At 41.3% G+C, this 25,946-nt stretch overlaps 1 protein-coding gene across 6 annotated transcripts in view; it reads left to right on the forward strand.

The window, feature by feature from the left end:
- CALN1 (calneuron 1) overlaps positions 1-25,946 on the forward strand; it is a 467,601-nt gene that overhangs the window by 98,707 nt on the left and 342,948 nt on the right. Inside the window, exons 2-3 of one of the 6 annotated variants that reach the window (XM_067014150.1) lie at positions 6,619-6,711; positions 22,292-22,368. The exons of 2 other annotated variants lie outside the window; for them this stretch is intronic. In XM_067014150.1, the coding sequence (XP_066870251.1) occupies positions 22,367-22,368 (2 nt within the window). In that variant the 5' untranslated portion in view covers positions 6,619-6,711; positions 22,292-22,366. 3 more of the 6 variants (XM_067014151.1, XM_067014152.1, XM_067014153.1) reach the window with 3 other exon arrangements.

Genomic DNA, 25,946 nt, shown 5'->3' on the forward strand with positions numbered 1-25,946 from the left:
TTATATTATTTTTAACTTACTTTTTTTTTTAACGTTTTAAGCAAATTTTTATCTTCCCCTTTTAAATATTTAAGTTCTGGAATCATGTTAGGAAAATGCTTCCTCACCCGCAAGAGTACATAAATATTTATCTCTAAATTTAACATTTTCCTTCTAAATTAAAAAAATATATTAATGTAGTGTATTGCACAGAGCTTAAAAGTTGAGTAGTATTCAATGGCTTCTTACACCAAGTGGCATGGCATCTGTTACTGTATTTCTGTTTTGTAAATAAGTTCATATGTATCATTTTTTTAAACAAACTTATGGTTACTGGGGGGAAGGGGGGGAGGGATAAACTGGGAGGTTGGGATTGACATCTACACACTAGTATATATAAAATAGATAACTAATAAGGACTTACTGTATTAGCACAGGGAACTCTACTCAGTACTCTGTAATGACCTATATGGGAAAAGAATCTACAAAAGAGTGGATATATGTGTATGTATAACTGATTCACTTTGCTGTACAGCAGAAACTAACACAACATTGTAAATCAACTAGACTCCAATAAAATTTTTTTAAAAAGTGGCATGGCAGTCCCTTGCCGTCCTGGGGAGGTGCTCTGTGAAGCAGGGGTCCAAGGAGCTTGGGCGCAGGAATTCTGCCATCAGGCCGGGGCCCCCTAGTCCTGTGCACAGACTGACCCCTACATACTTGTGGGCAGCGGGCACCGCATCCCAGGCCTGCGCTGGGCCCGGGGCGCCCTTTCATTCATTTTTGCCGAGGCTGGCCTGCTGGCTCTCGGGACACAGGGCACAGGAACCCTGGGGACAGTGCTCTTCTGTCTGCCCGTGACCTGGGCCCCCGAGGCACCGTCATGGCCAGTGTGCACCTCGCAGGGTTCTGGCGCTGACAAGCTGGCTTCTTCCTAGCGTAGACCCTTGGCAGGCACACGATTTCTGTTACCCTTCACCCTGCGAAGGTGGTAACTCCTTCTGCAGTCTGCCTTTCGCATCTCCTCTGAGACGCCCCAGCCACGTCCCTTTGTCCTTGTGGCTTACAAAGGAATAGCTCCCCTGCCCCCCACCCTTCATTTTTTTTTTTTTTTTTTTTTTTTTCGTTACGCGGGCCTCTCACTGTTGTGGCCTCTCCCATTGCGGAGCACAGGCTCCGGATGCGCACGCTCAGCGGCCGTGGCTCACGGGCCCAGCCGCTCCGCGGCACGTGGGATCTTCCCAGACCGGGGCACGAACCCGCGTCCCCTGCATCGGCAGGCGGACTCTCAACCACTGCGCCACCGGGGAGGCCACACCCTTCATTTTAAATTGCGCAGCATTTGGGGGACGAAAGGTGATAAATGAGTAAGATTGATTTGACAGTGTTTACCAGTAATCTAATATATATTTTTATCACTAAATTTTTAAATCCATCTGATATTTAATTTTGGCTATGATATGATATAGGGATCTAACTTAATTTTTTTTTTTTTTTTTTTTTTTTTGTGATACGCGGGCCTCTCACTGTTGTGGCCTCTCCCGTTGCGGAGCACAGGCTCCGGACGCGCAGGCTCAGCGGCCATGGCTCACGGGCCCAGCCGCTCCGCGGCATGTGGGATCTTCCCGGACCGGGGCACGAACCCGTGTCTCCTGCATCAGCAGGCGGATTCTCAACCACTGCACCACCAGGGAAGCCCTAACTTAATTTTTTTTCCAAATTGTTGTCAATTTTTCCAATACTGAATTGAAGGATTTATTGAATTCTAAATTGAATAATTTAGAAATGCTGGTTTTGTTATGTACCAAATTATCATACTCATTTGGGCTCATGTCTAATCTGTTGGATCTCCTCCACTGTAGCATCTATTCATTTTCCTGGTTTAATTATAGTAACTTAAAAAATCTTTGATAGGGCAAATTTCCCCTTATTGTTTCTTATATTTTTAAATTACCAATTTATTTAAATGGGAAAATAATTAGGATTTTTTATGGTCACTATTTATCCAGATATTCCAGAGCTTTCAACTTGTCAAAACCATTTTTTTTTTTTAAAAGCTGCAGTTGTCATTTTTTTTCCTTGGACTCACTTCTCCTTTCTGAATTTTCTAAACCTGAGGCATCTTTGCCGAAGTTATATTTCAAAAACGTTATGTTGCAAAAAAAAAAAAAAAAAACCCCACAAAAACCCCTGGAATGGAATTTCTTGGTGTGTGTGGCTCACCTGTAACCCAGTGTTCTGTCCCCTCAAGTTCAAAGTGGCACAGTGCCGTCAGTCATGGGGAACACAGTTTGTGCGTGTAGCCCGGGTTCAAAAGCAAAAACCACCACAACGTAGAGGAGTGACTCACTGGAACCAATCTGGGCAGGTGGCCCTTGGCGATGCTGGGAGGGGTCAGCTGAATGTTCCAGGCGTGAGTGGATCTTACATGGCTGGAAATGGCTGCCTTGTGGCAGGTGACTTCTGTCATCTGTGGTTTGCTCCTTCCCTGTTTTCTCACCACTTTCCTGTGCCTCTTTCCTGTTCCCTTGAATCATCCCTATTTTTCTTTAAAGTCTGGGCCTGGCTATGGCATCTGGACCTTTACAGATCGATCACCTTACTCCTCTTTAAAAAAAAAAAAAAAAAAAAAATATATATATATATATATATATATATATATATATATATATATATATCTCCATCCCATGTTGTTTGATCCTTTCATAATAGACCATCTTCATTTTCCTTGTTAGCCACTTCTAAAACGTCACACTGTTCCTGGTGTGTTTCAATGCCGATGTCATCAGATGCATCAAATTTCCCCACTGCCGCGTCCCAGTTACTGACTGAGGTCTGGAACTCCCCGAGGCCTTGTCTAAGGTGGCGCCGGGGGATGTCAGCATCATAGCCACTGAAGTCACATTCTTTTTGCTCTTGCCTCCCTTCCCTGCCTGGACCTTCCTTTGCCCACAGTGAGCACTGCCAGATTGAGACCATTGATGTGGGTGGTAGGATCCTGAGTGCCAGGAGCCGGATGTACTGCTTACCATGTGCCAGGCTCCACCCTCAGTATTTTCTGGAGAATCCCAGGCAGTACTTACCAGCGCTCAATGAGGTAGATACCCTGGGACTCCCATTTCATGGGTGGGGAAACTACGCCTCAGAAGGGTTGTGTTGCCCAGGGTTTTACTGCTAGAATGTGGCAGAGCCAGGACCGGGTCAGGGGTCTGATTGGCTTGAACGTCAGTCGCCGATGCTGCTTCTTTGTGAGTGTTTAGAGGCCTAAGGGTAGGCAAAGGCCTCCTCCCTGAGCAAGTCCTTGAGATGGAATTAGGAAGGGCCACCAATAGGAGAGAGGCTGATGACCTAAGGGTAGGGAAAGGCCTCCTCCCTGAGCAAGTCCTTGAGATGGAATTAGGAAGGGCCACCAAGAGGAGAGAGGCTGATGACCTGAAGGGGTGGTACGCGGGGCACGGTGGGAGACTCTGGCAGGGCACTCGGGTGGGAGAGGGCTGGCAGGTATCCCTTTGGAGGTGTTGGCAACTTAACCGGAACCTGCTTCTCTCCTCAGCCTCCGGGCTGAAACCCCCCTGCCCCCCGGGCAGCCTTAAAGAAGGAGGCACAGGCAAAGCACACCCTCCTTTAAACTTGGACCATCTTCCTGGCCCTGGTGAGTAAGGTCATTTCAGGAGAGAGTGCGGAGAAGATGAGTAAATTAGGTTGGCTTTTGTACCTCTTTGGCGTGGAGTACAGTGCGGGAAGCGATCCAGCGTGGCTTTTCCTGGCTGGCTGGAGGACAGAAGAAGATAGCAAACAGTAGGGGACCTTTGCCGTCGTGTTTGTTTTGCCTCTTGGTGCCCTTCGCTGCCTGCCACTCCTGATCCATCAGCTTCCCTCGGATGCCCTTGGCCAAGGGCTCTTAAAGGTGGCTTCCTTTCCAACGCGATGGCCGCCACCCCCGCGTTCCATGAGTCCCCATTTGTTAACCGATGTGAATGCTTCCCTCCGCCCTGTTTTCTGTGCCGCCTTTTATACCCGATGGGTTTGCGTTTCCAGTCCATGTGACCTTGGCTGGGACCCTTTGTCAGAGGAGAGGGTTCCATTCCTGAATTCCTTGGGCCTTTTAGGTGTCAACACTGGCCTCCAGTGTATTTCTTTGTAGACAGACTAGTGTGTATGTTTCAAAGAACAGAGGCCCTCCCTCATATTAGGGCGTCAGAAAGATGAATACACATTTCTAGGATAAATGAATGCCTTCATTGGTGCTCTCGGTCCATCCCAGGATGAGCTCTGCACATTCTCGCATTGGAACCGGCCTCTAGGTCCCTGTCTTAGGAGGCAGCTGGGGAGGTTTTCCTTAAAGTGTGGACTCTGGAGCCAACGCACTCGGGTTTGAGTTCCTGCTCTACCACACACTCGCTCTGCACTTTTTGGAGCCGTTTTAAAATCTGCGCGCGCTTCATTTTCCTCATCTGTAAAATGGGGATAAGATTAATCCCGCCTCACAGAGTATAACCGAGATGTTACTTAACATTGCTTAATTAGAATTGCCTACCGCACAGTAGGCCCTCTAAAAAGAGTCACTATTTTCATGCCTGACCTATTCTGAGAAATTTTCCTTTGGTATTTTCAGGCCAGATGGGCATGGTACCCAGAGAAACTTCTAGCATCGTTACAGCTCCATGAGAGTTCTTGGTGCTGAGTTTTACTTTTCTGCCCCTACTGGCCCCAGGGACCTGTTTTGTTCCAGGTTTACTATGGAAGCATAGTAACTGCAGGGGATGAATCGTCTTATTTCCTCCCTGTCATGGTGGTTCTCCGAAGGACAAGCTTCTTCATATCATTCATTCATTTATTCATGTATTCATGCAGGCGTATATCCAACAGACATTTTGAGTACTCCTTGTATGCCTGACACTGGGCTCGATGCTGGGACAACATTGTGTCTGAAGAGCTCAGAGTCTGGTTGTACTTTGTGGATTTTTGCTGTCGTGGATGATATTTGGTTTTTATGTCTCTTGAGCATAGAATAGCTTCACATTTCTTTCAGCAGATTCCTCTCCACCACAGGGTCTTTGTGAAGGTTGGATCGTGACCAAGAGGGCTCACGGGATGTCCTCCCGATGAACTCAGCGTCTTGGGTTGTGTTCATTTTTGGTCTCTGCATTTGGCGTCTCCCGTCAGCTGCGACCCTCCTCTTGCCAGCAGAAGTTCCTGAGGTGACTGCCACCCTGCCTTCGCTGTCCTCTGCCCGGCTGCTGGGGTGACCTTGTGTCCTGCTTGTGACATTCCTGGGGCCACCCACTATCTTGGGCACTGCTGCCTTCAGGGCCCCAGTGTCTAGCCTGCAGGTGAGAGGCCTGAGTCCAGGGTCAGCCTCCTGCCACCACCTGGACCACAGGCTCAGCCAGGATGCTTTTGCTCCTGAGCCGCACTCTTTTCCAAGGGCCCAGCTCTCAAGCAATTGTGTGGCCCAGATAGTCCTTGATCTTGAGGACCTGGGCGGTGCCTCTGCTCTTAACACCATCTTGATCACAGCATTCTAGATGACCTAAGTCCATGCTGCTTGAACAGCTGAATGGATGAACGTGACCTCCCTTGTGGCTAGATCTGCTTCAAACCCCCCCCCCCCCATCCTCAGGCATACCCCCAGTTTTAAGGCAGAATGAAATCTCAGAAAAAGTAAGTCCTTGTCCTCAGCGCTATCGCCTTATTTCCAAATATTCTTACTCTGTCAACTCCAAAACAATAAGTAAATTTCAGGCCACTTTCCATTTGAATGATGGATTGAATGAATCGAATTTACATGCTTTTCATGTAAATTGGCCCCAATGAGGCTAAAGCTCCAGGGATCCTGTACCTTTCTCTGTCAATCTCTTATAGCCTCTTCTGGATACAATAGGGCTAATTCAAGTTTTAAAAAATAACAGGAAGTGGCAGACTTTTAGACTTCTGCTTGGTCTTCTCCATCTTCAACTATATTTGCTCCCAACTTGGTTAGTCTCTATGGGCAGAATTGTGTCCCTTCCAAACTTTATGTGTTGAAGCCCTAACCCCCCAGTGGGGTGGTAATTAAAGGTGGGGCCTTTGGAAGATAATTAAGCTTAGATGAGGTCATGAGGGTGGGGCCTTCATGATGGGGACACAGTGAGAAAGCAGCCATCTAAAAACCAGGAGGAGAGCTCTCACCAGAAACCAATGCTGGCACTTTGACCTTGGGCTACGAACTTCCGTAAGTGTTAGAAAACAAATTTCTGTTGTTTAAGCCACCCAGTCTACGAAATTTTGTTATGGCAGCTAGTAAAGAATTGGAAGAGCCATTCAGTCAATACTGGGGACCGTGTACAGCTGTTTTCCGCAGATCCAACAGCCTCTTGCTTCCCACTGTCCTGGGTGGGGGTCTCCCAACTCAGCCAACAGGAACCCCCACCTTTGCAGAAAGGTGTCTAGGGCTCTCAGTTTGATACAGATGCCCGAGCAGCCGGAAGTGTCTAGAAGAGGTAGCAGGACATCTTTATATGAGGATCGCAGAAGAAGAGACATAAAATGTATTAAAATTAAATCCTTTCATATTCAACTTATTAATTTAAAAAGATTATAATAGCCTTCAGGGGGAGGCTTACAAAGCAGCTGAACTTTTTGTGTAATTACTTTCAGAAAGAACAACTCAAAATCATCTGCCAGAAGCATCTCTGTTGGCAGGCGAGCTTCAGCATCCCTGTGACACTGGTGGACAGTTCCTTCCACCAGGTGCGTTCATCTAATCACCAGCCAGCTCTTGATCCTTGGAAATTCACAGAGAGACGGTGCCATTCAAAATCAAGATTGGTTTAGGAGATGCACATCCGTTCTGGTCGACACAGCCTGTTCTTGATGCTATAGCCCTTTACGTTCTCTGGTCAAGGCTGTCTCTTCCAAGGTCTGTGCTGCCGCCCCATCACGTGCTGGCACTGATGGCTGCGGGTCATTTGAGTCCTGGCCTTGAAGCAGCCTTGGTTCTGCCTTCAGGCTCCCTGGGGCCCTACCCCCGTGTGGAGGAAGTTCCAGGCAGACCCTTTAGTTTGTAAAATGCTGTTAGTTTCTTTCTAGCTATAAAAATGAAATAGACCCATGGTACAGAGTGCGGAAAGTTCAAACAAATAAGAATACAATGACAGTAAATCCATCACTCAGCAGTGACTAGTATTTGCATTTTGGTTGATTTCCTTCCGATAACTTTTTCTGTGACTAGGTATATCAATATATATCATATATATATGAGACTAGGTATAATAATTACATTTATATCATTGTGATTGTGCTCTGCATATAATTTTATGGCTTGACCTTATAAAAGTAATAGAAGAATAGGATAATAAAAAAACAATAGAAGTGGGTACAAATGAAATGTAAGAGTCCCTACCAGCCAAACTTTACATGTCAGAGGCAACTATTTTTAATCATTTGTCATGGTGAGTACCTGTGGTGGGTGAAATCACTCTAAATGAAGAGCTTCTGTGTTTTTGATTCTCCACCTTAAATGGAATCTCTCCACCTTCTCTTATGAATGATAGATTCCTGCTGCCTTACAGCACTCCTCCCTTTCACCTTCCAGTGACTTATTTTTAAATCTTTAAATTAAATAGCTTTATTGCTTTAGCTCATCTATTTAAATCTTTATTGCTTCATTCATTTTAAGCAGTACCTTTTGATCTCCCACCATGAAAGACAAGGTACTTCACACCCCACAATCCTTTATCCTTTTTTAAAAATAAATTTATTTATTTATTTATTTTCGGCTGCTGTTGGGCCTTCGTTGCTGCACGTGGGCTTTCTCTGCTTGCGGTGAGCGGGGCTACTCTTCGTTGTGGTGCGTGGGCTTCTCATTGCGGTGACTTGTTGTGGAGCACGGGCTTTAGGTGCACGGGCTTCAGTAGTTGTGGCACACAGGCTTCAGTAGTTGTGGCATGCAGGCTTCAGCAGTTGTAGCACACGGGCTTAGTTGCTCCACGGCATGGGGGATCTTCCCTGACCGGGGCTCGAACCAGTGTCCCCTGAATTTGCAAGTAGATTCTTAACCACTGAGCCACCAGGGAAGCCCTCTTTTTCCTTTTTTAACCACTTTTATCACTAGACCATCATGGGGTCAAACACACTTTGTTCTCTGTCTAGAATCAAAACTTCCATGATTCGTCTATTGATTTCAGGTTCAAGAACAAAATAGTGTTTATTTATAATACTATGATTATGTAAATATTATTCCCTGCAGAAACAAACATTGCATCATTAACCCTGTGTCATTTGTAGGAGAAATGTATAAAAAAAGACCCAAACAAGTCGTAACTTGGAAGGAAGAGTGAAGGAGGGGGGAAGCCCACTCTACTTGTATTTGACATTTTTTAATAACTTTTTAAAAGTTCTGTTTTATATTGCTAATATAAATAGCATTTTAATTGAAATATAGTTGATTCAATATAGTGATTCAATATTTTTATAGATTATACTCCATTTAAAGTTATTACAAAACAATGGCTATCTTTCCCTGTGTTGTACAATATATCCTTGTTGATTATCTATGTTGTATGTAGTAGTTTGTATCTCTTAATCCCCTACCCCCTATTTTGCCCCCCCCCACTTCCCTCTCCCCACTGGTAACCACTCATTTCTCTGTATCTGTATGTCTATTTCTTTTTTCTTATATACATTTGTTTATTTTTTAGATTCTGCATATAAGTGATAACATACAATATTTGTCTTTATTTGTCAATATTTGTCTTTCTCTGTCTGACTTATTTCACTGAGCATAATACTCTCTAGGTCATCTACGTTGTTGCAAATGTCAGAATTTCATTCCTTTTTATGGCTGAGTAGTATTCCATTGTGTAAATATACCACATCTTCTTTATCCATTCATCTGTTGATGAACAGTTAGGTTGCTTCTGTATCTTGCCTATTGTAAATACTGCTGCTGTGAACATTGAAGTGCATGTATCTTTTTGTATTTGACATTTGCTATGGACATTTGGCCTCTCCTTCTTTTCCAGCAGATGATCCAGCTTCCACTGCTGTTGGCCGCTGCGAGTCCCTTTTCTCCCTGCCCTCAGGACTCTGTGTCTTATTTGCTCCCACAGTGGTCCTCTGGGATTGCACCTCATCCATAGATTTCACCCACCAATTGGATCCCAAGTTCTGTAATTTCTTGGATTCCCTCTGTGTTTTGCTGAAATAATTTTTTGAGTGATTCTTTTAGGAAGTGTCTATGGATGGGAAACTTTCTAAGCCCCTATCTTGATTGGATTTGTCAATTAATTTTTCCTGTGAGGCTAAAGGGCTTGTTCCATTGTCACCTAGTGTCTGATGATGCCAATGTGTACCTAATGCCGGTATGATTGTCATTCATTAGGAAGTTGTCTGTTCTCTCTGTTAGAGACTTGAAAGTGCTTTCTTTATGCTTGTGTTCTGAAACATTACGAGGTTTTAGATGATGGATGAAGTTCTGGCTATTTGACAGGCCTTTTCAGTCTGAAGGTTCATATCATCAGCTCTTGAAGTGTTTTCTTCTATTACTTCCTTTCCTCTGTGTTCTCTCATTCTGAAATGCTTCTTAAGTGGATGTGGCCCTTCTGTGTTAATCCTTACTGTTTATTAATTAAATGTTTTATTTCTATTTTGATATATTTTCTGCGCTTTCCATGACTTCTCTCTCTAGTGCTTCTGATTTTTTCTCCAATCAAAATTTTCACTTCCCTGAATTCTTGATCTCAGACTGCACATTTTTCGTGGCAGCCTTTCAGATCTCCCTGTAGTGTTATGTGAACATTCTTTCAACTTGTCTACTCTTTCCAGAATCTTCCTCGTTGTTTCTGGGTTCACCTTTTTTTGTCCTGCCCTTTGGTGATGCTGATTTTCCTTTTTTTTTAAAATTAATTAATTGATTTATTTTATTTTTGGCTGCATTGGGTCTTCATTGCTGCATGTAGACTTTCTCTAGTTGTGGCGAGCGGGGGCTACTCTTCGTTGCAGTGTGCCGGCTTCTTATTCCGGTGGCTTCTCTTATTGTGGAGCACAGGCTTTAGGCATGTGGGCTTCAGTAGTTGCGGCACACAGGCTCAGTACTTGTGGTGCATGGGCTTAGTTGCTCCATGGCATGTGGGATCTCCCTGGACCAGGGTTTGAACCTGTGTCCCCTGCATTGGCAGGCGGATTTGTAATCACTGCGCCACCAGGGAAGTCTCTGATGCTGATTTCCTTGAAGTCTCTGGCAATCCTTGTTTGACCATTGGCATTTCTGACATGTCTGAATGAAATGTGTCAAGAGTCAGGTTTCCTCCGAACACCAGCCTCCCCCTACAAATGAGAGGAATGGCAGCAAACCTTCAGAGGGTGGGCCGTGTTGACGAGAAAGATTCATTTTAAGGTTCAAGACTGGGAAGGGGTGAACACGTTGCCCCCATGCAAATGCCAGAGGAGGGGGGTCTCACCCCGGGGCACCCGCGCCAACCCTCAGGCACATCGCCCCTTTCAAAACAGCTTGTTCTCTGGGTGGGAGACCCAGCTCACTCTTCCAAGTAAAAGGCTTTAATGAGTCCCTCCGGGTCCCCCCCATCTCCGTCCAGCTCTTCGTACCAGTCACCTTGAGTGCTCTGTGGCGTCCCACTACGCCTGTCGCCACGGTGGCCTTCCCTTGTCACACTTTCAGCCCCACCTCACTCTGCCTAACTTCATCCATCAATATGAGCAAAATAATTCTGCCTTCCAGAGATGTGCCAATTCTTTGAACTGACAGTGGTCTCCCTCTCCTCCATATTCAAAGCCTTTATGATTTTATTACATTTTGTTCCTCTACACCATGATTTTAATGGCATTTTAGGAGAGAGACGTATGTTCAGGTTTCCTTCTTGAAATACTTCGTAGAGTTAACAGCATGTTATAAAGATTTCTGACATCATTAAAAATTTAGGGAAGCTCACTGATGCACAGCATACACTGATATATATGAATGTACTTTGCTTATTGATTTCTATACTTTTAGATTTTTGTCTTGTTTTCTTCTTTCTTCCTTTCTTTTCTTGTCTTTGTTTTCCCATTTTAAATACAATGCAACACAATTTTTTGGTGCACAAATCTTTGACCATTTCTCAGGATAGATTTCAAACAATAGCGTTTTGGGGTCAAAGGGTGAGAACCATTTTTTGAATGGATACCTAATTGAGACATTGTTTTCTCTAAGCTGTTGTTTTAACTGCTACAGAGTACTAGTCCCATCACAACCTCACTAGCATGTTAAAAACAAACAAAACCCTCCCACACTGAAAAAGCAGATAACAGCATACAAATTACATTTCTTGAATACTTATGAGCTCAACTATTGTTGTCATATGTTTTACTGTTGTCTTTCCAGTTTAGTGAATTGTCTGCTGTGTCCTTTTTGTACTCCCTGTTTGCCTCTCACTCTTACTTATGGTGTTTATAATGTTTAGAAGTTTACGTTGTTAAAATGGCAAGGCTCTCAATCTTTTCCTTTGTAATTTCTTTAGCTTTATTTCAGCTTTGAATGTCCTTTATCTATAAAAGATGAGTTAAATTTTTACATATATTTCACTCTAGATTTTGATTATATGATGTTTTCTGGGTCTACTCCTTTTAAATTGTCTTGTGGTTTCCTTTATGTCTTACTGCATTAAGTAGAACTTGTAGAATAGTGTTACTTAACAGTAGAAGTAATGGGCACTTTGTCTTTTTTCTGATTTTAACAGCAATGTCTCTGCAGTGATTTTCAAAGTGGGGTGTGTAAGGTGTTCTTTTGGGGTGTAGGGAGAAAAGGGAAGAAGGAGGAAATTACACTTTACTAATGTTCATTGTAGAGAGTGACACTGACAGTCCTCAGTTGCCCATATGTGTGCTGGTCTGGTGTGACAGCTGTGATGTGTTCAAGAAGGTGGGCATCCTATAAAGTGAGGTATTGCCGTAGGACCTTCCTCATGCACTTCTTACCAGTTACTTGTGACACAAGTTCCTGGCTGGGGGATTTACAGGTAATGTTAGTCAATTTTAACTAGACTAAAACCCAGAAAATAAGCAAGATGCCTGCCAAGGAGCCCCAGCTTTTGGATCATACTGATCATGCAGGCCCAAGAGGACCACAAGACAATGGCCAAGTTGGCATTTCCTCTGCTTCCCAAAGGAGTCCTTCATCAGCTACTTCATGGGTTAAAATTGACAAGCCAGCAGATTGGGTAAAAACTTAAAAAACTTCTAAAAGACTACTTAAAATGTTGATCTTTATTCACTTTCATGAATAATGAAACCTGGTCTAATCTTTGAAATGAGATGGAAAATGACTCTCAATGACTTTTGTACCCCAAGAAACTGCAGCTTATATCAGGGCAAAGTTCTTCAAAGAGTTGTCAAACAGAAAGCAGAGTCACACACTTTCTGTCATAAATAGGCAAATGGTCCACGTCTGTGATCTCTTCTGAGATGGCAGGGTTTTGCCTGCTACACACACTGAAAGATGACATTTTAACAAAGATTGAGGAAATAACTGCCTTTTTAAGAAACATCTTTATTGGAGTATAATTGCTTTACACTGATGTGTTAGTTTCTGCTGTATAACCAAGTGAATCAGCTATACATGTACATGTATCCCCATATCTCCTCCCAATTGCATCTCCCTCCCACCCCCGCATCCCACCCCTCTAGGTGGACACAAAGCACCAAGCTGATCTCCTTGTGCTATGCAGCTGCTTCCCAGTAGCTATCTGTTTTACATTTGGTAGTGTATATATATCCATGCCACTCTCTCAGTTTGTCCCAGCTTACCCTTCCCCCACCCCCATGCCCTCAAGTCCATTCTGTATGTCTGTGTCTTTATTCCTGTCCTTCCCCTAGGTTCTTCAGAACCATTTTTTTTTTAAAGATTTTACATATATGTGTTAGCATACGGTATTTGTTTTTTCTTTCTGACTTACTTCACTCTGTATGACAGACTCTAGGTCCATCCACCTCACTACAAATAACTCAATTTTGTTTCTTTTTATGGCTGAGTAATATTCCATTGTATACATGTGTCACATCTTCTTTATCCATTCATCTCTTGATGGACACTTAGGTTGCTTCCATGTCCTGGCTATCGTAAATAGAGCTGCAGTAAACATTTTGGTACATTACTCTTTTTGAATTATGGTTTTCTCAGGGTATATGCCCAGTAGTGGGATTGCTGGGTCGTATGGTAGCTCTATTTTTAGTTTTTTAGGGAACCTCCATTCTGTTCTCCATAGTGGCTGTATCAATTTACATTCCCACCAACAGTGCAAGAGGGTTCTCTTTTCTCCACTCTCTCCAGCATTTATTGTTTGTAGATATTTTGATGATGGCCATTCTGACCAGTGTGAAATGATATCTCATTGTAGTTTTGATTTGCATTTCTCTAATGATTAATGATGTTGAACATCCTTTCTTGTGTTTGTTGGCAATCTGTATATCTTTGGAGAAATGTCTATTTAGGTCTTCTGCCTATTTTTGGAATGGATTGTTTGTTTTTTTGATATTGAGATGCTTGTATATTTTGGAGATTAAACATGGAGGCTAAACAATACACTACTAAATAAGCAAGAGATCACTGTAGAAATCAAAGAGGAAATCAAAAAATGCCTAGAAATAAATAACAATGAAAACATGATGACCCAAAACCTATGGGATGCAGCAAAAGCAGTTCTAAGAGGGAAGTTTATAGCAATACAATCCTACCTCAAGAAACAAGAAACATCTCAAATAGACAACCTAACCTTACACCTAAAGCAATTAGAGAAAGAAGAACAAAACCCGCAAAGTTAGCAGAAGGAAAGAAATCATAAAGGTCAGATCAGAAATAAATGAAAAAGAAATGAAGGAAATGATAGCAAAGATCAATAAAACTAAAAGTTGGTTCTTTGAGAAGGTAAACAAAATTGATAAACTATTAGCCGGGCTCATCAAGCAAAAAAAGGGAGATGACTCAAATCAATAGAATTAGAAATGAAAAAGGAGAAGTAACAACTGGTACTGCAGAAATACAAAGGATCATGAGAGATTACTACAAGCAACTATATGCCAATAAAATGGACAAATTCTTAGTAAAGCACAACCTTCTGAGATTGAACCAGGAAGAAATGGAAAATATAAACAGATCAGTCACAAGCACTGAAATTGAAACTGTGATTAAAAATCTTTCAACAAACAAAAGCACAGGACCAGATGGCTTCACAGGTGAATTCTATCAAACATTTAGAGAAGAGCTAACACCTATCATTCTCAAACTCTTCCAAAATATAGCAGAGGGAGGAACACTCCCAAACTCATTCTACGAGGCCACCATCAACCTGATAACAAAACCAGACAAAGATGTCACAAAGAAAGAAAACTACAGGCCAATATCACTGGTGAACATAGATGCAAAAATCCTCTACAAAATACTAGCAAACAGAATCCAACAGCACATTAAAAGGATCATACACCATGATCAAGTGGGATTTATCCCAGGAATGCAAGGATTCTTCCATATACGTAAATCAATCAGTGTGATACACCATATTAACAAATTGAATGATAAAAACCATATGATCTTCTCAATTGATGCAGAAAAAGGTTTTGACGAAATTCAACACCATTTATGATAAAAAACCCTCCAGAAAGTAGACATAGAGGGATCTTACCTCAACATAATAAAGGCCATATATGACACACCCACAGCCAACATCGTCCTAAATGGTGAAAAACTGAAACCATTTCCACTAAGACCAGGAACAAGACAAGGTTGCCCACTCTCACCAGTATTTTTAACATAGTTTTGGAATTTTTAGCCGCAGCAATCAGAGAAGACAAAGAAATAAAAGGAATCCAAATCAGAAAAGAAGAAGTAAAACTGTCACTGTTTGCAGATGACATGATACTATACATAATCCTAAGGATGCTACCAGAAAACTGCTAGAGCTAGTCAATGAATCTGGTAAAGTAGCAGGATACAAAATTAATGCACAGAAATCTCTTGCATTCCTATACACTAGTGATGAAAAATCTGAGAGAGAAATTAAGGAAACACTCCCATTTACCATTGCAACAAAAAGAATAAAATACTTAGGAATAAACCTACCTAAGGAAACAAAAGACCTGTATGCAGAAAACTATAAGACACTGATGAAGGAAATTAAAGATGTGACAAACAGATGGAGAGATATACCATGTTCTTGGATTGGAAGAATCAATATTGTGAAAATGACTATACTACCCAAAGCAATCTACGGATTAAATGCAATCCTTATCAAACTACTAATGGCATTTTTCACAGAACTAGAACAAAAAATTGCACAATTTGTATGGAAACACAAAAGACCCTGAATAACCAAAGCAATCTTGAGAAAGAATAATGGAGCTGGAGGAATCAGGCTTCCTGACTTCAGAAATAACTGCTTTTTAAAGGAAACTCATGCTCAAAGCTCAAAGACAGTTTTGAGAATGGATGGTTTTGGAAATCTTTCTACCATTATGTGATTTTGCTAAAAAACTGTTGTGAGTGTGCTATCTACAAACTCAAATCTGGGAAGTTAAAAAATCTGGGGGCTTCCTTGGTGGCACAGTGGTTAAGAATCTGTCTGCCAATGCAAGGGACATGGGTTTGAGCCCTGGCCTGGGAAGATCCCACATGTCACGGAGCAACAAAGCCTGTGAGCCACAACTACTGGGCCTGTGCTCAAGAGCCACAGCTACTGAAGCCTGCACGCCTAGAGTCCGTGCTCCACAACAAGAGAAGCCACCCAATGAGAAGCCCGTGCACCACAAGGAAGAGTAGCCTCAGCTCACCACAACTAGAGAAAGCCTGCACACAGCAAGAAAGACCGAACACAGCCAAAAATAAAAACAAACAAATAAATTAATTAAAAAAAAACTGGAAACAGAATGTTGTTAACTGCTTAAGAATCTTCCAAATGAAGAAATAGATTGATTTTTGTTAAAAATATGAAAGTGCAACCGCTTTGAATCAGTTTGCAAAATCACCTTTTGAAATTCAGGAAGGTGAAACTTTACCAGCAAAATATCAGCAAAACACTTGGCATGCTTGTGGGATGGATTGAAGAATGAATATTGTGATTTAGTAAACACTGCCAATGACATTTTTCTTCCATTTGGATCTGTAAATTTTTTTGAGGTGTATTTTTGGTTATGGCAGATGTTTTAATCAAGTATGGAAATACACCCAACCTAAAACCAGATCTTCAAATCACTGTATAACAAAACGTTATGTCAAGATTTTCAGTAAGCATGAATAATAGTAAATCACACTGCTTTCAATAAAAATCCAATTTCTGTATTTTGAGAAAAAAAGCATTCATTTTAGCAGTGTTTTAAATTTATTAGGCTAGAGTTGCATGTAGAATTCTCATATTTCATACTGTTGTCTATTTGTGCTTTCCCTGTTTGTTTTAATAAAGTTGTTGGAGATTTGTCTGGTTTTTTGCTTTTGTTTCAGAGAACCAGCTCTTTTAATTTATCTGTTTTCTAATTCATCTCTCTCTCATTATTTTGTTTCTTCTGTTTTCTTAATTTATTTTGTTGTTCTTTTTCTAAAACGTTCGTGTTGAAGGCTTATTTATTTATTTATTTATTTATTTTTGGCTGTGTTGGGTCATTGTTGCTGTGCACGGGCTTTTTCTAGTTGCAGCGAGCGGGGGCTAGTCTTTGTTGTGCTGCGTGGGGTTCTCATTGCGGTGGCTTCTCTTGTTGCAGAGCTCGGGCTCTAGGTGCGTGAGCTTCAGTAGTTGTGGCTCATGGGCTCCAGAGTGCAGGCTCAGTAGTTGTGGTGCACAGGCTTAGTTGCTCCGCGGCATGTGGAATCTTCCTGGACCAGGGCTCAAACCCCTTTCCCCTGCATTGGCAGGCGGATTCTTAACCACTGAGCCACCAGGGAAGCCCTTGAAGGCTTATGTAGTGTTTATATTTTTCTCTTAAAAACAGTAAGAGCATTTAAACACCTCACAGCTTATCTGAATACTACTTTGCTATACCTCATATGCTTTTTAATAAGAATTATTTTCCTTTTTAAATTTTAAATAGAGCCTATAATTTAAATTTTAATTTAAACTTTGATCTAGGAGTATATTAAAAATTTCAATTTTAATGAATAAGTTCTAGAGATCGAAGGTACAGCATGGTGATTATAGCTAATAATACTGTATCATATACTTGAAACTTGCTAAGAGAGTAGGTCTTAATGTTCACACCACAAAAAAAGAGAAGGGGTAATTATGGAACATGTTGGAGGTGTTAGGGAAAGCTATGGTGGTCATCCTTTTGCAACATACGGTTATCAACATCTTATACAGCTTAGACTTACACAATGTTGTATGTCAGTTATATCTCAACAAAGTTAGAAAAAAATGTCTTAGCATTTTAAAATTTTGAATTTTATTATTGTTTCTGTTTATATTCAACTGTCCCAGACCTGCTTTTGAAGACCTTTACTGAAGTTTGCTTTGTGGTCTCATATTTGATAAATTTTTGTAAATGTTCCACAGATATCTGAAAAGTGATCTCTGGGGGGTTGTGGGGACACACACACACTCACACACACACACACACTCACACACACACTCACTCATATACAGAGACACATCAAATCGGCCTTCATAGAAAAATGTCTACATCATTCATATCCTCTTTGTTTTTGTTTTTTGCCCAGGTAATTTGCCAGAGGCTTAGAGGGTGTCTTTAAAATCTTCACCAGTTTTTAAAATCAAAAATATATTTAAATTATTTTTGCTTTATAATGATATGTATATGATGCATAGAGGTTTGTGACTAATATATATATATTTTTTGGATTTTCTGCTTTTCAAACATACCTTCACTATACTTTAAGTGTTTTTTATTTTAAATTGCTTTACAGTTAGAACTTTCTTTTCTTTGACCTTTGCCTTTAAGTCTTTTTCCATACTTTAATTTGTAAACTTCTCTACTCATTTTACTTTAAATGACCTTTAAAGGCAGTAGCAGGTAGTGATTGTGTCTCTGTTGTGTCTGCTTGCTGTTATAAAGGGAGCTGCGTTTCATTTTGTTCCTCTGTGGGTAACCTGTATTTTCTAACCTGGATGCTCAGAAGACATTTCCTTATCTTTGAAATTCAGAAATGTCACAAGGATATCTAGTTCTGTCAGCATGTTCACTAAGCTAATGTGGATTATTTACCTGCAACAAATGAAGAGATGCTGGATAAACATATAACAAAAAAGTTAACTCTGTAGCTCAGCCAGTCCTTTGCCTGCTTGCTTACAGATTTATCTTTCTCTCTCCCCCTGCTCCACTCTGCATAGTAGGGTCTGTCCAAGGAAACTACATTTCCAGATTCCCTGGCCAAAGGGAGGCACCAACAGGAGGGGAGAAGGTGAGGACAGAGAGGGAGGCTCCCCACCCCTACCTGCCTTTGACAGATGTCTCCATGGTGCCTCTCCCTCTTAAGGGTTCCTGCCCTGCATCTTGGCAGAGCAGAGCTTTTCCCTGCATGATCCCAGATCCTACTGGGCGACCCCTACCATGGTTCTAGCTCCTCTGGGCATCCCACCTTTGAGGTCCTGGTCATACTGCCATCGCCATATGTCCCTCCAGAGTAGGGATAGGAGCAACTTTCTGGTATTGCTAATCTCTGCTAACCAGCCTCTCGGCAGGGAGTTGGGGGTTGCTTTTCAGCCCTTCTGCCCACTTGGTAGGTAGCTCACTGTTGCACGTCTTTTTATTGAACTAGCTGATAGGCTCAGTTTTCCTGACTACACTTTTCCTGTTTTACACATTAAAGTAACTTAGTGTGAAAGAAAGGAAGGGGAAACTCAGAGCCCAGAGAGGAAAGCGTAGGGGTGGATGCTGCTTCAGGGTAGGGAAACCCCCAAAGGCTCTGGTAGGTGGGAGTCTTAATGTTTATGCCGGGAGGAAAGGTGTGGTCTTGGGTCCACAGCAAGCAGGAAGCAGGAACTCAGACCCTGGTTTGGCTGCCTCTCCCATAAGAGGGGACTAGACTCAGTCTGACCACTGCTCAGCAAAGTGGCTGAGATGCTTATGTCTACCAGGAGCTATGGCTGCCAAAGGAAAAGGCCCCCGTGACAAATGAGAACTCCAAACCTGTGCCTCGGGGACGTGCAGTCCATATCTACACTACCCATGTGGTGCACGCCTTCCAGGCCAAGAATGAATGGACAAACTGGTCCCCAACTGGTGAAGCCTATGGTACCTGTGCCTTGGGCACAGATCTCTGCGCATGTGAAGCTCAAAAGGGAAAAGCAACACCTGCTGAAGATGGCCCTGCCCACAGAGTGAAACCACACCTGGAAACGGTTTACTGCTAGAGAAATCAGAGACGTACCACAAAGAAGATTAGTGCCTTAAGAAACTGAGATAATAGAATGAGATTCTGAAAGAAAATATGCAAAGGTCAGAGAATAAAGATTATAAGGAGAGATTTATACTCAGTGATAAATAAAAGATGGATTTATAAAAGAAACTAAACTGCTGGAAATGGAAAACATCATCATTTAGATGAAAACTGAGCAGACAGGTTAAACTGTAAGTTAAGTTACAACTGAAAAAAGAATTTGTGAATGTAAAAATAATTCTGAGGAAATTGCTTACAAGAAACACAGATAAAAATATGAAAACTTTAAACAAGTTTAAAGGGGGGGTGGGATGAATTGGGAGAGTGGGATTGACATACATACACTATTGATACTATGTATAAAATACATAATTAATGAGAACCTACTATATAGCTCAGGGAACTCTCCGCAGTGCTCTGTGGTGACCTATATGGGAAGGAAATCTGAAAAAGAGGGGACATAAGTATACGTACAACTGATTCACTTTGCTGCGTAGGGGAAACTAACACAACATTGTAAAGCAGCTATACTCCAATAAAAATTAGTTTAAAAAAAGTTTAAGAAACTTGGAAAATACAATAATATATCATTTAAAGTTTAGTTCAAGGACCAGTAACCACACTGCATATTTTAAGAAGGAAGGGATTTAATACAGGGAATTTGATGCTTACAAAATTGTTGAAGGGCTGAAGGACTGGATTTTGGATGGCTCTCCAGAATGACTCACAGAATAATTCAGATTGATCCTCCAGGAGATTTACTACCACTAAGACTGCCACTGGAATCTGCTTGTAGTTCCTAAAACTTCCTCTGGACCCCCCCAAAACCTGGAAAATGGACTTGAAGTTGATCTGAGGATTCAGAAGCCATTGCTCTTCTGCCACCACCTTGACTACTTCTTCATAGCCAGGAAACTGGAGAGTGGACGGCGGAACACTGTTGCAGGAAAACATCATGTTTCCATGACATTTCTTGCCTGTAGAAACAATCAGAAATGGTTAGGAAAAAGACCTTCATCCAGCGGCATGCTGGAGCCACCTCATACCAGCGTATGAAAGACACTTGTTGGGGCTTCCCTGGTGGTGCAGTGGTTAGGAATCCGCCTGCCAATGCAGGGGACACGGGTTCAAGCCCTGGTACTGGAAGATCCCACATGCCGCGGAGCAACTAAGCCCATGTGCCACAACCACTGACCCTGCACTCTAGAGCCCATGAGTCACAACTACTGAGCCCACGTGCCACAACTACTGAAGCCCGCACGCCTAGAGCCCATCCTCTGCAACCAGAGAAGCCACCAAAATGAGAAGCCCACGCACCACAACAAAGAGTAGCCCCCGCTCGCCGCAACTAAAGAAAGCCCACGCACAGCAACAGACTCAACATGGCCATAAATAAATAAATAACTTAATTAATTAAAAGCAGGGGGGAAAAAGACACTTGTTAAATTTTCAGGAATTTTACGAGTCAGTTATTAAGCATAGCCATTCTTAAATGCATGATAAATGAAATATAAACTTAAATTCTCAGATGAAGTATAAACTTACAGTGAAATATATTACATCACCACGGTAATAAATACTAAAAACTCTTCACTTCCTAATTATTTGACTACACTTTATTATTATCTATGATTTTGTGGTTAATTTAGTCTATGACATGTATATGGTGAAAATACTGTATAATGGTGTGCTGGTATACTACTTCACATCTCTTCACAATTCCATGTTCACTGATATCACCTTGTTGCTCGGAATTGGCCATTGTGGGAGTATTTCTACCATGGATAAGGGTAAATGCTATGGATCAAGATGTTTTTTGAGATCCAGCACACCATACCATTGTATTCATCTCTCTTCTACATTCCGAACTTGTGCAAGTGCTTTCTAATTTTGGAACTAATTCTCATACAGAGCTCTAGTAGCAATGGAGTCTGGAAAACAAAGTTATTAGCTTTTCAGCTTTTTTAATCTGATGGGGTATGAATGAATGCTGGATGAACCAGTCAAGAGTATTGAGCTTGAATGAAGAGGTCCAACATACATCTAATACATCTCTTTATGAAAGAGAGAATATCGAGTTGGGGAGAGAGCCTATATCTGAAATTATAGACTTAGAATGGCCCAGAATGAGTATTAACAGGTGAACAAGTAGATTTCTCATCAGCAACAACATATCCTCCAAGTACTAAGTAAATAATTTGTAGTTCTTTACCAAGTTGAACTATAATTCAACTGAGATTGAAATAAAGACTTTTTTTTTAAGGACAAGGACCAAAAAGCTTTCCATTTATAATTCCTTAATGAAAGAATTACTACATTCCCTTCATTAAGAAGGGAATTGAACCCAGAAGAGTGCAACAGTGAGCAGAGAAATTAGTAAACTTGTAGAAGCAGAGAAATTAGTAAACTTGTAGAAAAGTCTAGGTAAGCATTGGTTGTAACATGCACCGATAACAACTACAATAATAATGACTGATATTGAGGGGTTTAAAAGTACGGTTGAACTGAAATGTTAGAAAACAATAGCATGGAAGAACAAAGCAATCCCAAAATGATAAACAACCCAGTAGATAAAGGTAAAAAGCAAATTGTAGGAGAGGAAATTAGAATGGCCAAAAAACATATAACAGGATGCCTAAACTAGCAATCAAGGAAATCCAATTAAGAAAGAAACAGTCTGATCATACTCCTTGTCAGCAAGGCTATGGGGGAAATAGACATGCCGATAGACTAATGGTGGGTCTGTAAGTTGCTACAGCCATGATGATGATTTTAAAAGATGTTTACAAATTCTTTGATACTCCATCGTTCAAAAGGTGGAGCCTAGTTTCTCTCCATGAGTGTCGGCTTTCCTGAGCATCTTGCTTTTAATGAACAGAATGTGTCAAAAATGACGGTGTGATTTCTGAGACCAAATCATGAAAGCCCCCTCATTCTGTGTCTTGGATCACCTGCTAGGGGAAGCCAGCTGTCATGTCATAAGAACACCTGAGCAGCCCTCTGGAGAGTCCCCTGAGGATGTTGTGAGCAGCCATGTGAGTACACCATCTTGGAAGTGGATCCTCCAGCTGCAGTCACACCTTCTGACGGTGGTAGCCCTGATCGGTGTCTTGACTGCAACCTTCTGAGAACTCCTGAGCCAGAACCACCCAGCAAAGCAATTCCTGATTCCTGACCCACAGAACCTGTGAGATAATAAATATTTGCTGTTTTAAGCCACTAAGTTCAAGGGTAGTTTGTTATGTAGTGACAGACAACTAACCCAACCACTGTGGAGAGCACTTTGGAAAAATTCTGTTAATATTTTATCTAGGTATGTAGGCTAGAGAAATTCCCCTAAATTTATGCAAAGAGACACACGAAGATGTTCTTTGCAGGATACTTTTATTTCAATTGGATAGTGGATAAATGAATTGCAATATGCTTTTACAATGGAAAACTATGGCACAGTTAAAAGTAAATTACGTATATGGATTTGGGTAAGTCCCTAAACTCTAATATAGATTGAAATGTGCAAATTGCAAAAGCTTATGTACAGTGTGATATTATTCATGTAAGTTGAAAGATGTATACAGTGATACTATAATATATTCTATATAGTTACACCCAAATGTAGGAAAATTTAAAATCATGGACCGGAAGGATACATTCCACCTCCAGAATAGTGTTGTCACAGCTGAGTGAAGGAGGTGGAGGAATAGCGTAGATGGGCAGGGCTTCGCTGTAAGATATTTCTTTGAAAAAAATCTAAAGCAAATGAGGAAAAATATCAGCCCATGTTCAATCTGGGTGGTGGGTCCATGGGTGAATTATATTATTTGCTGAATTTGCCGTTTGTTTGAAATACTCTTCGTTGCCAGTAATGTAGATTTTCATTCCACTGCTGTTTTTGGATTTCTCCTTTGCTTTGCAAAGACCAGCACCTTTTCCAAATCAGCTTGCCTCTCAGCAAGCTGTCTTTGCTTTCTGACTTGCTATCTCCTCACTGTATGCTGAGATTTCCTTATGAATTTGCATTCTTATTTCATAGACACCCTGGTTTCTTACTTATTTTTAAGGATGTAACCAGAAGCTTTGTAAAACTGTCTTCTTTCTTGTATCATACTATTGTTGACAATCTGTTTTTGGCTCTTCTTCTTCTTGAAAGTGCTTCTTCCTCTGATGATGCAGAATTTTTATTTAGATCCTCACGTTGGTGTTTTCTGCTTACTCATTCCTGTCTGATTTGAGCTCTATCCAAACCCTCCTTGCCAATTGGCCTGCCCCTGCAGGATCTTTACAAGAGAACACAATTGTTTTATAAGTGCTTAGCCCAACGCTCAGCTGGTATCCATCTAGTGCATCTTTGTTGGAGTAAGTAGGGATCTTCTTCTCCCTATAACTTAACTCTTGGACTCTCAGGAGGAGACATACATTTGTGGGGTATCTGAGCTCTTCTGCAGTTCTTCCTTAATCAAAAGCAATACACAAAAAACCATAAACCCTACAGGTCATTGTTTCATACTGACACTCATGCCCATAACGAATTTCACATCTTCACGTGCAGAGCCCGTGCCTCAGACCCTTCTATTCCTAGCTGTATTGCAGACTGGGAGGGATGATCCCTGGGTAGCTAGAGGAAGGGGATTGTTGATTCACAGTGGTGCTAAGGGCAGTGAGGGTTTGACCCTGGCTGCTTTGGAAAAGCAATTCCAACAGAGTCCGAAGGGTGATTGTCTGATGTCATCATGGTTGGTCATTCCAGAGTCCCAGAAATAGAAGGGAATTTGGGTAGATAAAAATCTCCTCTTATTCCTTTACTATCTGACTCTATTATTTAGTCTGCATTCAAAGTGTGGGTATGCCACTGATTATTTTCCATTTTAATCCTAACTGTGCCGACTTAATGGAAGCTTCTTCCACGCCCTGGCATTGGTGCTGTTGGGAATGGGATTATTTTTGTGTGCCTTCATGGATATTTTTAGGGGAATTTGGCAAAGGCTCTATCATGGTTGGGTAGGCTCTTTAGCTTCTAGAATGCAGGGTCAACATTGCCCCATGTAGTCCGCTAAATGGAGGGCAGAAACCCCAGCACTGTATTCCAGGTGCTCAGAAGATGGCCCAAACTTCAGCTGACATCTCGTATGTCCTTTCCTTTCTTGTTTTTTAAATTTCAAACAAAGCATATTATGGGGTTTTATTTCCATGTATATTTGAAATGTTTATGATGTTTAAATGCTTCAAATATTACTTTTTAACACTAGACTTTTCAATGTGGTATAATAATTCTGTTTGAATAACACATTGTGTAGAGTATTTTTTTGGATTAAAAAGTTTTTTATTTCTTTAACTATGGTTGATTTACAATATTGTGTTAGTTTCAGGTGTACAGCTTCAGATTCTTTTCCATTATAGGTTATTACAAGACACTGAATATAGTTCCACGTGCTACATAGTGAATCCTAGTTATTTATCCATTTTATGTATAGTAATGTGTACCTATTAATCTATACTCCTAATTTATCCATCCCCATCCCCTTTCCCCTTTGGTAACCATAAGTTTGTTTTCTATGTCTGCTGTACCTCCTTTCCAAAGTCCATCTAAGACTTTAAAAACTCTTAAATTAAGTTCCTTGAAAAAATTGCGGAGGCAAGTTCAAATACATTTCTCTACATGTCTTTCTTCCTCTCTCTCTGTATCTGTAACCCATTACGAGAAATTGATGCAACTTAAAGTACTTTAGAGAGAAGTGCTTCTCAAACTAAACTATTTGTGGGGAAGGACTAGTGTTTTTGTTTTGTTTCGTTTTTTGTTTAAAGCTCCAGTCCTTGGCAGAGTGATTTCTGTAAAATGCAGAAAGAAAGAATTAGTGGAAAAATAAAATTAAAAAAGCAAAGATATACAAAAATCAAGTCAACTGGTCACATGCTTAGGTGTTGGGACAATGCTCCAAACTGCTATAAAAATTTCAATGCTTTCTTTCACTTCCTGTCCTTATCTATCTCGTTGCAAACAAGCAGTAGAGAGTATTCAGCTGGCAGTGGTTCACACACTACACTCTGAGTCGTGTTGCTTAGGAGGCCCTGCAGAATTATGTTCTGGGGTACTCTTTACCCAGAATAATAACATCAGCCTACAGGAATGTGCCTGGGTCTTCAGCACTGCTGAGAAAAAAAATGGAAGTGTTAGTCTGGGTTCTCCAGAGAAACATAACCAATAGGATATATATATATATAGAAAGAAATTTATTGTAAAGAATTGACTCAGATGGTTTTGGAGGCTGAGAATTCCTACAGTCTGGCGAGCTGGAAACCCAGGAGAGCTATTGGTGTCAGCTCCAGCTGGAGTCCAGGTCCAAAGGCAGGAGAAGACTAATGTCCTAGCTGACACAGACGGAAAGAACACATTTTCCCTTACTTTTCCTTTTTGTTTTATTCAGGCCTCTAACAGATTGGATAAGGCCCAGCCACCTTGGGAAGGGCAATCTTCTTTACTCAGACTACCAGCTTAAATGTTAATCTCACCCCAAAACACTCTCACAGACACACCCAGAGTAATGTTTAACCAAATATCTGGGCACCTTGTGACCCAGTCAAGTTGACACAAAATTAACTGTCTCTGAAGAGCATCATT

Source organism: Kogia breviceps, chromosome 14 (genome assembly GCF_026419965.1).
Source record: "Kogia breviceps isolate mKogBre1 chromosome 14, mKogBre1 haplotype 1, whole genome shotgun sequence".
Taxonomy (NCBI): Eukaryota; Metazoa; Chordata; class Mammalia; order Artiodactyla; family Physeteridae; genus Kogia; species Kogia breviceps.